General features: G+C 36.4%; 1 protein-coding gene across 2 annotated transcripts in view; it reads right to left on the bottom strand.

Moving 5' to 3' along the window:
* The window catches only part of HSD17B4 (hydroxysteroid 17-beta dehydrogenase 4), a 55,934-nt gene that overhangs the window by 21,217 nt on the left and 20,913 nt on the right, over window positions 1-13,804 (bottom strand). For both annotated transcript variants that reach the window (XM_052700665.1, XM_052700666.1), the window contains exons 12-17: window positions 12,709-12,815; window positions 11,554-11,787; window positions 11,100-11,151; window positions 10,540-10,611; window positions 8,973-9,076; window positions 6,072-6,137 (exon numbers count right to left, since the gene is read on the bottom strand). In XM_052700665.1, the coding sequence (XP_052556625.1) occupies window positions 6,072-6,137; window positions 8,973-9,076; window positions 10,540-10,611; window positions 11,100-11,151; window positions 11,554-11,787; window positions 12,709-12,815 (635 nt within the window). The remainder of the gene's footprint in view (window positions 1-6,071; window positions 6,138-8,972; window positions 9,077-10,539; window positions 10,612-11,099; window positions 11,152-11,553; window positions 11,788-12,708; window positions 12,816-13,804) is intronic.

The following is a 13,804-nucleotide window of genomic DNA, read 5'->3' as shown; positions in this document are numbered from 1 at the left end:
GCATACACGCACACACATAAAAGCAAAAGAAAGCAACAACAAAAAAATCAATCAGGTACAGCCTCATAATATGTAATAAACTTCAAATGTAAACATTCACTAACTACACAATGTAAGGGGTGTGAAGAATACCGTGTCTGCATCCTGAAACCTCTAGATAAATTAAGAAAACATTATCAAGTCTTTGCAATGGCTTCACATTCCTCTGTTCTGCATGTATCATCCTTAGCTGTTAAGCACATTTTGTCAGGCAAGCTTTCAGGATCTGTGAACCTACTGCAGAACTTCTTTCTTTTCATTATGAAACAAATTATTTATGCTACAAATAACAAAAATTACCTGAGGCTCCAGGAGGCTCTCTGGCACTATATTCTGAAGTTAATTTAAATTTACATGTTTTCAGGCAATGCTGTACCACAATCTTTACAGAGCAGGACATAAAGAAACATTTGTCCTGTAACCATATTTTCCCCATCCACATGAACATGATTTCATCATCATCTCTCTCAAAGGAGTATACTGCACTCGTTCAAAAAGCAACTTGAATTCAAATCATTTCCATCCCTCTGTTTTTGTTTTTGTTTTGTTTTTATTCTAAGCTGTTAAAAATAAGAATAAAATCTCTCCCGAGAAACAGGTAAAAGCTGGAAATAATTAACTTCTGTGCACAGTGTCAGAAAAAATTACACGTTCTACCTATATCTACGGTTTCTAAAAACATACACCAATATTTAGGCTTAAGATGAAAATAGATACGAAATGCGTTGTATATGACTACTTTCCGCAGGTGAATACCAACATCCTAATCACACAGAAGCTTGTAGGGGTCTTCACATTTCACACTAAGTGTAAAGCAGTGTTTTATATATATTGCTGACAATGGGTGGACAACATTTTACAGTAGATTTCACTTTAATAATGCACTAGACTTTAAAATGTTTCCTGTACACATCTTTCCTGCAAGATATCTTTTTAATAAGGTTTATTCCTAAATCCACTCTTTTGCAATAAACTTATTTTCTACATTGTCTTCACGATTGTTTCCACTTGGATGGAGAAGCGTGGTTTTGACAGAGCATTAGACAGTGAAAACTCAAACAGCTAGAGGACAGCAGTAAATGGAAGAGGATAGCAAGACTGAGAGTCACTCAGGAAGGGAGAGTGCTGTGATTTAACCCTGCAGGCAGGTAAATACTGCTGTTCATTCCCTCCCTCCCTCCCTCCCTCCCTCCACCCAGCCAGATAGAGGAGAGAGTCGGGAAGAAAAAAAATGAAGTAGAATTCTTACATTGAAAAAAATAATAGTAATGATGATTATATGTATATAATTACATAATTATATAAATTTTATATAATATAAACACACAGACATATAGACATTTGCCAAACAAGTGATGCATAATGCAATTTCTTACCACCTACTGACTGATGCCACCCAGTCCCTGTGCGGTGCTTCCTCCCCTCGCCAACTCTGCAGTTTTACAGTTTTATCACCTGTCATAAAGTATGGAATATTCCTTTGCCCTGTTTAGGTTGGCTGTCCTGATTCTGTCCTCTCTCAGAATCTTGTGCCCCCCTTACTGGCAGGACAGCATGAGAAGCACAGAAGTGGAAACACCCCTGGCTCTGTGCAGTACTGCTCAGCAGCAACTGAAACATCAGTGCATTATCAACACTGTTGCTCTCCTAAAGCCAAATTACAGCATCATATCAGACAATATACAGAAAATCATCTCTGTCTCAGCTGAAACCAGGACAGAGGGAGACTCATGAGGTCATATTCACAGGTGATGACCACAGTACCTGAAATATCACAGGTACTGATACTTTTTCTTCTTTGAGAAGAAAAGCACGTGTATTTTAGGAAAAAAAAAAAAAAAAAAAAAACAGACTAAAAAGGAGCAATTTATTCACATCTTGTTAGTCAATGTTTGATCTATATGTGGCTTTATGCAGTTTGTGTGTTTTAAATCCAATCAGATTAGCGTAAGTGTGGATTTACTGAATCTTTCTGAAAATTCCTGAATAAATACAAAATCATCATATTTTTCCTAAAGCTGGCTTTTCTATGCTGCTTTGTATCGCTGTCTTGAAGGCCACCAGACACTGTAAATCACTTCTTTAATCACACTCTGTGGAATTAAAATGCCTCATGCATTTATAAACATCTTTACCTTACATACAGAAAACGATAAGACAGCAGAAAAGGTCAGAATTGTCAGCAGCACAAACCAATTCTGGCTCTCCAGTGTAACATTTGATTAAAAACTGCATCATGAAGCACTGCATTTACAGAGTATTAGGACTACGTTCAGAGCAAGCTATATTTCCTTTCTTTTTAATCTTGCAACACTTAAAACCTTACCAAAATTTTCCAAACAAGATCAACTCATAAATGACAGGATATCAAAAAGCTGTACATCATCATCAGTCTCAGTTTCACCAGCTCTAACAATGAATTTCAGAAATCCTTGAAAACAGATCTATCCAAAAGGATGGCCATTTTTTTTTAGCCCCACATTAGAAGTGCCGTGTGCTTGAGACAGCTAAGTTTCATGAAGAAGTAGCACCAAGAGCACAATTTGTGTGACAAGCCATTTGATGCTGTTTTGTAGAGGCATACTGCGGGCACAATTGCCTTTACATACAGTTTTACAATGGGAGATTGAAGGCACTTCAAAAATCCATCTACACAGTCTTATCTGCCTCTTTGCCTTGCCCGTTTCTCTCAATTTAAGTAACAACAAATACTCAAGATTCAAAATTCAAAATGGGAGAATGCTCCAGTGAAATACAGGATACTGAGACAAGAAAAAGTAATTTTTCAATGATAAATATTTCTTAAATACTAGACATTTTACTGAACTTGACATTAACAAAAAGTTCTGCAAACTTCTTGTTCCAATCTTCCATTTTTTTTGTCAGCTAAGTGGGAAGGAACACAGAATAGTAAAACCAAAACTGCTTCTTGAAAAGCTTAATTTTATGGCATCCTGTGTACTTATTGTGACAATGCTGCATATGCTGAATATTCATTTTGATATCTGAAGTTAGATAAGAGTTCTAACTAGCAGTTAGAAAACAGAAGAAACCAATCACCCTGCACAATATCAGAATACTATGGCTTTTTCCCAGAGGAGCAAACAAAAGAAAAACTGAAAGCCCTCAACAAACTCAAGACCCTATACTTTTTTCCTTCCTCAAAAGTGTCCTGCATCACTTGGACACCATGAACCTCAAATACACACTACAGCTTATTTTGTGTTTGTCATAAAAAAAATGAATTTGTAGAATCACAGAATGGCCTGGGTTGAAAAGGACCACAATGATCACCTAGTTTCAACCCCCCTGCTATGTGCAGGGTTGCCAACCACTAGAAAATTCCAAAGAAATCAACACATTTGGGAAGGTGGTGATAACTCTCCAGAGATAGAAGTGTGTAAGACTTAAGTGCATCTAAATTGCATGAGAAATCATTTATCAAAATTTGTAGCATAAGTTTCTGGTTTGAAAGCTGCCAAAAAAAGGAGTAGTTTGGTAATACTGAAGATCTGCAACTGTGTTATACTTTCCCTAATGGTCTGAAATTGTACAAATCATTTCTCATTAAATGGCTAATAGTTAAGCATTCTCTAGACTTCGTGACCTTCTGTCAAAAGTTCTATTTTTACTCAAAAGATATATGGCAGTATGCTCAGTAAAACATGTCTATGGTACAGAGAACAAGTTAGAAAATTTCACAGCATAAACATATCTCTGCAACATGGGAAAAAAGTCACTAGCTTTTTACAGAGAAAAATTTTTATGTACTTCAGCAGGATGCAATTTTTAATCCTTAAACATCCTTAGAAGCTCAGATACTTGATTACTTTTCATCTTCCAGTGGCTCATAGTGCAGTACTTCAGGTCATTCATTAAAAAGCACTGGCTGATGTTTAAATAACTTCTCTGGAACAGGCACAAATTTTAGAAGAGTAAAGAGTAAAGTAAAAAAACTCTCTTTACTGAGAGTTTTCTGCAGTCTTCTTGTTTCCAAAGAGTGCACTGTACAGTGAAGGCAGGGAAATGCCCACACACAGGTAACAGCAAGCAGTTAATTTAAAATTAAACGTAGCATCTACAACCAGAGTCAATGAATCCAGTGAAAGAAAGGAGTCACTGTAAATATTTTTAAGAGATGCACAGTGCTCCAGCTATCAGGCTGTCTCCTACATGATGAGACTGTGAGAAGGGAAAGAGGACAAAACTGTGTTTTTCTTGAATAAACTGCAGTGACACAAAAACAGCCTGTTGAATGTCACAGTAATCTCCGGAAACTAATATGGTTCATGTTGACAAACTGTCTCCTCAAACTTAAACTGTTTTGATGGCTGAATGGCAATGGTCATTTTTGTCAACACCTTAGGCATTTAAACACAGAGGAGAAATAAACTCCAGAAACGTTAATGCAATTTGCATGCCAGCTTCTATTTGCAAGGATTTTAGGCAGTTACATGTCATTTCACAGACACAGAAATGTAAAATTTAAGTTGTCAAACACTTAAAAGCCTGTACTTCTCCCCCGTATAGTTCCTGTGATCTGCACATTCTCCATCCTATACACTGGTATCATCACTTAAACACAGATGCTACTGAATCATTTGACAGATAAGCCTTCTAATGCTGAAAATTCATTGCCTTTGGCTCCTGCAAGATGTAATGTGAGATGAGTCATCATTGTCTATTTACCTGTCAGAGCAGAGCATGAAACAAAAGCAGCGTGATGGCTACTCTGTGCCACCTCCTTTATTGTCAAAAACCTATTTTGCAGTAGCAAAGTTTCAAAATATCTGCATCATAGGATAACTGCCACATAGCAACAATTGTAGAGAGACTCTGGCTTGAGATTTAGGCTCAGAACCTAGTTTAGCAGTGAGGGGTCACAAATATCTTCTGAAAATTGATGAATCTGGAATTAATCCTGAAACTACCACGTAGAGAAGAATTTGAACTAGTTTTCAGCATTGAAACAAAATGCCTTAACTACTCAGCCATTAAAATAGTCTTGGTTTATCTCTAATAAAGTGTCACTGCTAGACAGCATCATTTCTCAACCTCTGCAGAGCAGAGCATTTTTTCATTTCCCCTTTTTCTCTTGACGTGCTTACGTGCATTTGATGAAGTCTATTCAGAACAGGATGTCCGTGTCCTTTTGACTGACACTGTGTCTTTCGTGATGCAGCAAGTAAATTAGTGACAGAAAAAGGAATGTTGACCTGGTGTCTTCCTTGTTTAAGTGAACAGGACTAACTAGGATTTCAAGTACATAAATCAGCTGGATGAGACTTCAGTTGAATTACTGTGTACATAATCAGAAACAAGCAGGCATCACTGTTAGCACAGCTCAGTTGATGCCCAATAATTTAACTGAACATCTCCAATAGGTATAGCCTCCAGTCAGGACTGCATTGCTTTTGAAACTAATATTCTCTGTCTTAACGCTGGTACCTTTCCCTTCTTTCTTGTTTTACTCTTGCATTTCTGCACCTTCAGAAAAGGACAGATTTTATTTACTCGGGTTTTGCTTTTGGAAAGTAGATGCCTGTGATTCAGTGTGACTGTGGATGGAAAGAAAAATATCTTAACAGACACTTGTCAGTATTTCAAAGTTTACCTGACAGTAACTACTGAAGAAATTTAGATTTTCAAAACCTCTTATTTTTTAAGTCACTGTATGTTTGCATGCAGCATTTAAGGTAAATTTTGAACTTCCCTTTTTTTTCTTACAACAAAATACTGTTATTAACAGTATTAACAGTGTTATTAACAGTAATCACTGTTAATTTCCTCTATGTAGAATTTTGTAATAAAAAGCATAATAAAATTGTCACCATTTTGTGACAAGAATGTTTTAGAACATTGAATATACTATTGTAACTTAATATTGCAAAAATTTTACCTTCAAATTATACATGGAGTACAAGAATATATAAATACCTGAGGTATAACAGAAAACTGGAACAATTAATATCATGCAAGACTAGTTTCAAGTAAAATAGATATTTTTACATCTTGAGCATGCACCACTCTACCTGATCAGATGTTGTGACATCAGAAAGTACAGCATCTGGAGGTCTCTTGGGTGGATTCACTGTTACCTAAAGCAAAAGTTGTTGCATCAGTATTTCACCACAAGAAATCTTTTATCAGAATTACAGTTAAAAATGTACAGACAAAATAGCACTTACAAAGCTGTTAGGGTTTCTCCCAACTTTTCTTCAAAGACAAGTAAGAGAAAAATATTAACGTTAAAAAAATAAGCTAAGACAGTGAGCATAAGGCATCAGATTTGCCTAAGTAACACAAGGCTAATCAATTTGATTAAGTTTCTTCCAGACTATCCAAAAAGATCAAATGAGAATTACCTAAAAAGCTAGTTGTCTCATGCAACATGAGTATTTTGGAATGTCAATATAAAAGTAAAGCTTTTAAAATTATATCCAAACCTCAACAGGATACAAAAAAATGTATTCCCTTACTCACAAACTATATTGCTTTCGGTCCTTCAGTAGCCTTTTCCTTCTGTCTTTACAAATACATGCTGCATATGAAGCCACACAGCATTCTAAGCAACCTGCAGCCTTTTTTTTTTTTTTTTCTTCAGTTTTGATGATGGGAACTTTATCAGCATACTGTTGAAGTTGATTCATAAAGTTTGATTCATAGAGTTACAAAAACTCTCTATGACTAATAAAGGTTTAGGTAAAAAAAATTTAAAAAACCAAACCAAACAAAACTCCTAAAGAACATCTGCTACTGCATTACAAATGTACAAAAAAGTAGGTATCATCAATTAGTGAAAATGCGAGCTTACAATAGCCCATGTTCAATTGACTTATTACTGCAGGGCGTCAAGGCTCTTGTTCACAGTAACATTCTGTCAGAGCTGGCACTGCTCTTCAATACAGTATTAAAGGAAAGAGAAGTTATACATCAGAAACCTGACTAGTCACTGCATGCATTTGGACATGCACATTGTGTGTTCATGTGACATTATTAATCACTTGCTAAATCTCCCCCAGAATGCAGGAGCACCGCTCCAGGAGAAGTGAGAAAGAAAAGTGCTTCCCTGTTCTTCGTTTTCCAAACCTCTTTCATGTAGATTTATGAAGAGCTACACCTAGAGTTTTCTTGCAGAAACTGCAAGTTCAAACTCAACACTCCTCAGAATTTTAGCAAGCCAAGATTTCCACCTCAGCCATATAACCAGGCATTAAAATGTGATCAACTATTAGCACAAAATTAACATATAAAAAAATTACTAAATGAAACATTAACACTCTCAGTGTTTAGAGAAAATTGCCACTAAATATCAATTATTTTTAAATGAAAATGGCCCCCTCAACCACCTCAGCCCTCCCAAACAGAAATAAAAATAAGTTCTGAAGTGGAGAAAAAGAATATATTGCAGTGATAAACTGATGAAACATAGCATTATGGAATTCCAAATTGACGTTATAAACTTGAGGCAGAAATGAAAGTGTGATCATTACAGGAAAGTTAGTGCAGGATTAAAATCACACACACACACACAAAAAAAGTCTTGTTGTGCATCTACATGGCATAATCCCCACAGCTCAGCATCAGGCCTCCAGGCAAGGTCTCTAAAATCTCAACTTCTTTCTTGTCACTAACTTTGCTGCTCATGCTAAAACAAGAACAGCCAAAAATTATGATCTTAAAGTTATGGATGACAGGTAAAGCTCCCAAAATCTACTTTTACAAATAAAAGCCACTTTACTGCTTTTTGTTCAGATCTCAGAGGCTTTTAAAAATTGCTCAGATCAAAAGTAAATTGAGAAGAAAAACTTTCAAGGCGAGCTTTTGTGAAGAAACATACATTTTTTTCTCAGTCTGTTTATTGCGTGCGGTTGACAGTTAGCAAACATGAAGGCTGCTCTGAAAGTAATGCCTCCTATTTTATTATGTGGCCCCTTGACATCAGAGGTGTTGGTGGTGGTACTGCAGTAGAAGTTGAACTGATATTCTGTTCCTGTTGTTCCCATGTGCCAGATGGCAACAGAGGGGCAGTTTGATAGAATGGATAGTTGGATCAAATTTAGCTACTTCAGGTTGCAGCCAGCTATACTGCCAACTTCTACAGATTCTCTTCTAAAAGACTTAATATGCATCCACTTTAGGAGCCTCATGTCCATGTTATACATTTCATATTAAATTTCAATTTAAAGACATTATTTTCTAACGCCAAGTCCACAAATGACTGCAAGTTATTGCAAACTCTCTCAATACTAAATTGTATCCTTATTAATGACACAACAAAATCTTCATGTAATACTTGCCACTAACATATAACAGAATTAGATGGCTGGAGAGAAGCAGATAGCTCCTCACAAGTTCAGAGTGGTACATAATATGAAAATACCAGTTCCAAAACTTCTATTTTTGCTTAGTTACTAAAATAGCAATGCAACTTAGTTCTGATTCTAAACATTTTCCAGAGAATTTCCGTCCTGTATTCAACTAGGATACTTTGTATTTGTAATTTCAAATATTTTATTGTAGGAATATCTAACCAGTACCATGCTAAGATTCACTCTGCTCTCTAATTGCAAGAACGTATGCACCAACTGTCCATGTCCCAAAGATACCTTTTTCACAGGTTCCTACTGTCCTCATTTCATTGGAAAAGTGGTCCAACACTAGAACAGACTTCCCAGAGAGGCAGCCAGTGCCCCATGCTTGCCAGTGTTCAAGAGGCATTTGGATAATGTATTGAATAATTTGCTTCAACTTCTGGTTAGTCCTGCAGTAGTCAAGCAGCTGGACGTAATCCCTGAGCTATCTTCCAACTGAGCTACTCTATTTTGTACAACTCAAATGCCAGCATATCCTTCCTAGTTGAAAGAGCAACTATTTTCTTGAGAATGACAGAATTATTATTACTTTCTTAATACGAATGTGCTTTAACTTACCTTGGCCTTTTCTGATGTTCGTTTTCCACCAAATCCTCCAGCTCCAACAAAAAATAAAGAGAACTGGTTATAGCACACTAGATCCTTTCCACAATAGGTATTCACTGGAAAACAAGAAAAGAGAATGGATGTATACTGTACATTTTTTTTTCATATAATTAGCATCTATGGGTTCAAGAGAATAGTTCAGACAAGTTAAGGAAAAGACAGTGGTTACACTTCCATACTGCATTACTGTGAATCACTTCTTGGCTAGTGAAAACTGATCAGCTGTTTTGAATATTATCTTGAATTTGATCTATATGGAAGAACTAAAATTTAAAAATGAGCTATCAAAAAGCTGATGACATTTAAGGTGTTAGAATGCAGTGCTGCAATTAATATTTATTTCAGCATTTCACACAGCATTAGCAATTCACATTACAGGATAGTCTTGAGCTATAAGATATGAGTTATTAAAAGCTATTAAGAATCCCTAGTATATAAAGCATGCTACCAACTCACACAATGATGTAATACCAGTCTTTTTATTTATTTATTATTATTTATTATTTATTATTATTATTATTATTATATATTTATTAATATAATTTATTTATTATTGATTGGTGCACTAAAAGAGCTCCTGAGCAAGTTTTACTTTAAGGTCACTCTTTCCTGAAGCTAAACATCTCATACTGAATCATTAAAACTCAGGTTCCTGTTTCCAGTTCGTGCATACTCCGCTCCCTCACACTTTAGACTGAAATTTACCATATTGACAGTAATGCCCACTTTCATTAATGGAAGGAATTTAAATGCCTCCACCATTCTGCTCACAGAAAGAACTCGAAGCCAGGGTGGATGGGCACTGGGCTGTTTGATCTGGTGAGTGGCAACCCTGCCTACAGCAGGGGGTTGGAACTTTAAGGTCCCTTCCTTCCTAAGCCAATCTATGATTCCAAGATAGGCTGATAAAGGAGCAAAACACAACAAGGAGGAACAGAAGGACAGAAATGCCTTCATAAAATTTTATCAGTAACTGGGAAAATAAGAACTTAAGAGTGATTAGAGATTCATTCACTATTGATCTATTCCTGCAGTCTATTCTCCCAAGGTACCATGGTATATCATACCTAAAGATTTCAAAATTCAGAAAACAACCACTTAGCAACTTCCAGAAATGTTCTTATATCCCTTAACTTGGATATAAGAGGAAGGGAAGTTTAGGTGGCGCATGTGCTGTTGTTAAAGGGCAGCAGAATCTAAAATGACTGCCTTCACACAGGACTAGCTATCATTAATAAAGAACTTCGTTCAGTTTGCACAGTGCTTTATTCCCCTTGCACAGACAGAAAGCAAACCTCTGAAACCTTTTTCCAAAAAACAGTATTCTTAATTTCAATACCTTAACAATGACATTATCTACAGCTATCAGTAATTAGCTCATTTCTCAGCTCTCATTAACATGTAAGAAGATTAAAATAAGATTTTATTATGCAAAGTCTGACAGTTACTGTTACAGCTAATTAAATACAGAGCCTGTGAAATTTTACTACACTCCTCAGAAAATTATGAACTTTCTCACCATCTATAAGCAAGACTGCTCCAGAACCTTTGTCCAGTAGATCAGCAATAGTTGAAACTGATGTTAATTCACCTGTATGAGAATAAGAACATATACAAATTTTTGAATCATAAGATTTTGCTTCAAGATTGTTTACAGATCACGTTAATACCAGATTAGAGAATCACAGAAATTTGAAGAGGATCATATGATTCCATATGAGTAATAGACCTGCACTTATTGCATTTTCTTAATAATTAGCTCATTTCTTTTCAGACTTAATTTAAAAACAAAGAAAAACAAAACAAGCAAACGAACAAAAAAACAAACAAGTAAAAACCAGCTTTTAGTATTTCAAACATTAGGCGTGAGTTTTCTGTGTGTATCATAAGAACATAACACCAGAGGTCTATAACATAGCTTCTTATTTCCTTCAACAGTGCAACAGTTTGCCTTTCTTCTCGTCCACTTCTTGCAATAAATAAAAATATCGAAACACAGCTTCCCTCTTTCTACTTTTAACATGACTATAAGAAATGTTGGCAGGATGACAAACAAATCAGCAACACAAAAGGACTGACCTGAGGTTGGTAATGGCTTATACAGTTCCAGGTACTGCTCACCATGCAGCATCTATGTAGAGAGAGGCAATGCTACAATAAAAATATGCTCTTTACTCCATTGCTCCCTATTCCCTCTAGTCATTAATGGCAAGGAAATCAGTATTTTAGAATCTGATGAACTGTGTGGTGTTTTGTTTTGTGTTAGTTTTTGTTTTCTTTTTTATCTCCAGCTTCATGTCCAACACAAGTATTTTCAAAATGATATTTAAGCTTTTTTTTTGGTACCATCTCATGAAGACTCAGTTCACATAAATGCAGTAAATTAGTAATTTTTTATGATGAGCAAACACAAACCACTGAATTTTCCTTTTCTAAAATAGGCAGAACTTACTAGTATTACACATGTGCTAATTAAAGTTAATTTATAGTTACAAGAAGATCAAACAAAATTAGGTACTTAGCTCTTCTATACCTTTGCAAGATCTATATCTAGTCCTGGAATAGAAGGAACACCATCAAACATTGAAGACTGAGCTGGAATAACTCCAAAGGTAGGTAAACAGCAGAACTCCTCACTTCCTTCAAAGAGAAATTTCAGGTGATCTGGATCCTTAGTTGACATTCCCACACCAAGAGCGTATAGAATAGGCTCCAAGTGAGTGTATTTATACACCTTAGTAGTCAACTTCTGACCAACAAGGCTCGTCTGAAAATCAATCAGAAATCAGTGTAAAATAAAATTTCATAATACTCAGTAATGCACTTGCACTCTTTCTGTAATTCCCATATCAAGAAAAATCCACATTTGACTGCTTTCTCAAAATTATAGTTCCATGTACAAGTGAAGTATGAGCAACGGATACTGCGACACATCATTATTTTTGCTGCAATACAAGCAACCCTACAATAACTATCTTATTGCAAGCAGTTTATGTTGTAACCTCAAACGGCTCTGTGCCCAGCAGTGTGCAAGAGCTTTTTCTCAAAAGACAGTTAATGAAATAGTTAGTACTAATAAAATTGAAAAGAGGAAAAATTAGCTATATTTTAACAAGGAGATGAAGTAAAAATGCACTGCTTAGTGCATATCGTCTGCCTCCAGCTTCCTTACAGGGAACGGAGTGGCAGGCACCAATCTCTGCTGTCTGGTGACCGTGACAGGACTTGAGAGAACAGCACAAAGCTGCATGAGGAAATTGCCTGGTTGGATGTTAGGAAAAGCCACTTCACCAGAGGGTGGTGGGCATAGAACAGGCTCCCCAGGGCAGTCAGTGGTCATAGCCCCACGCTGCCAGAGTTTAAGTGTTCAGACAATGCTCACAGACATAGTGTTTCCATTCTGGGTTGTGCCATGTGGGCCAGCAGTTCTACTCAATGATCCTTGCAGGTCTCTTCCAACTTGGGATATTTGGTGAATCTTATCTGAACCATACCTAACTAAAAAAGCTTACAGAATTTACAAGCATTTGCATTCTACATTATTCAGCCTATTTAGCCTCAATTTTTCCCATCATCTTCTGTTCTGCAGACAGTAAGCTAGAATAGAAGCTAATCACTAACAGAAGAAGTGTTTATGCCCAAGGTTTTCAGCTAGGTTCAAGCATGTCTGGCAGACAGAGGTACTCACCGTGTCAACTGCTGAAGAGGCCAATGATCTAGAACTTGTGGAATTCATAGATATACTCCCTTGTGACTCTATCTGACTTAATGCATCATGCAATACAGCTATAGATTCTAGAGAAAGGAATTAAAATAAAATAAAAAAAAAACCAACACATTTGAAATCAGACATAAATGAGATACTCTGATTATACACATAACAAACATGGCAGCAAATAAAATTCAGCTTTTCAATTCATTTTTAAACACAAATGCGCATCTGCAGTTTGACTGCAGTGCTGTTTTCTACAGACATTTATATAATAGTTGGTGGTAAATGCTGTCTACACACGTGTAGTGGTTTTAATCTCAGAGAGCAGCTGAGCAACATGCAGCTACTTTGTTCACTCCCTTTCTCAGAAGAAAAGGAGAGCTCATGTATTGAGATAAGGACAGGTTACTAGGTAGAGCAAAGGCTGTTTATGCAAGCGAAGTGAAACAAGAAATTTATTTGTTATCTCCCATCAGCAAGCAGATATACAGCCATTTTCAGAAAAGCAGGGGTCACTGTGTGAAATGGAAAACACTATCACTTCAGACATCAGCCCTGCCCTTCCCACCCACATTGTTCTCCACCTCCATCTTCTATTACTAAGTATGACAGTTTAGGTCAGCTGTCCTGGTTCCATCCCTCCCAGTTCTTAATGCACCTGCAGCCCCTAACCTGTAGGGTAGCATGAGAAGCAGAAAAGTCTCTGTGCCAGGATAGAACTAAAAGCTAGAATATTGGTATGTTATCACCCCTGTTTTCATCTCAAACCCAAAGCACAGTGCAATATGAGCCTCTGCAAAAAAAAAAAAAAATTAACTCTATTTCAGAGAAGACTGGGACAACCTGCTCCATCAGGTCTGCTCTGAGTAATCAGCTACCAGACGTGGCGTCTCAAATACCACCAACAGTAAATACTTTGCTTTTAATTCCCTGAATAACAGTACTCAGAAGATATTAGGAATTATTTTTCAACTGTTTCGAAAGTAAGCACCTGAAAGTTAGTACTGTTTGTATTCTAATATTTGCCATAAAGGTAACACATCATCCTGGTGGCTGATTTCTTTCCTAAATG

This window comes from Tympanuchus pallidicinctus, unplaced genomic scaffold (genome assembly GCF_026119805.1).
Source record: "Tympanuchus pallidicinctus isolate F22 unplaced genomic scaffold, pur_lepc_1.0 scaffold4, whole genome shotgun sequence".
NCBI lineage: Eukaryota > Metazoa > Chordata > Aves > Galliformes > Phasianidae > Tympanuchus > Tympanuchus pallidicinctus.
The sequence above is the reverse complement of the archived record's forward strand: the minus strand, read 5'-3'. Positions and strand labels throughout refer to the sequence as shown.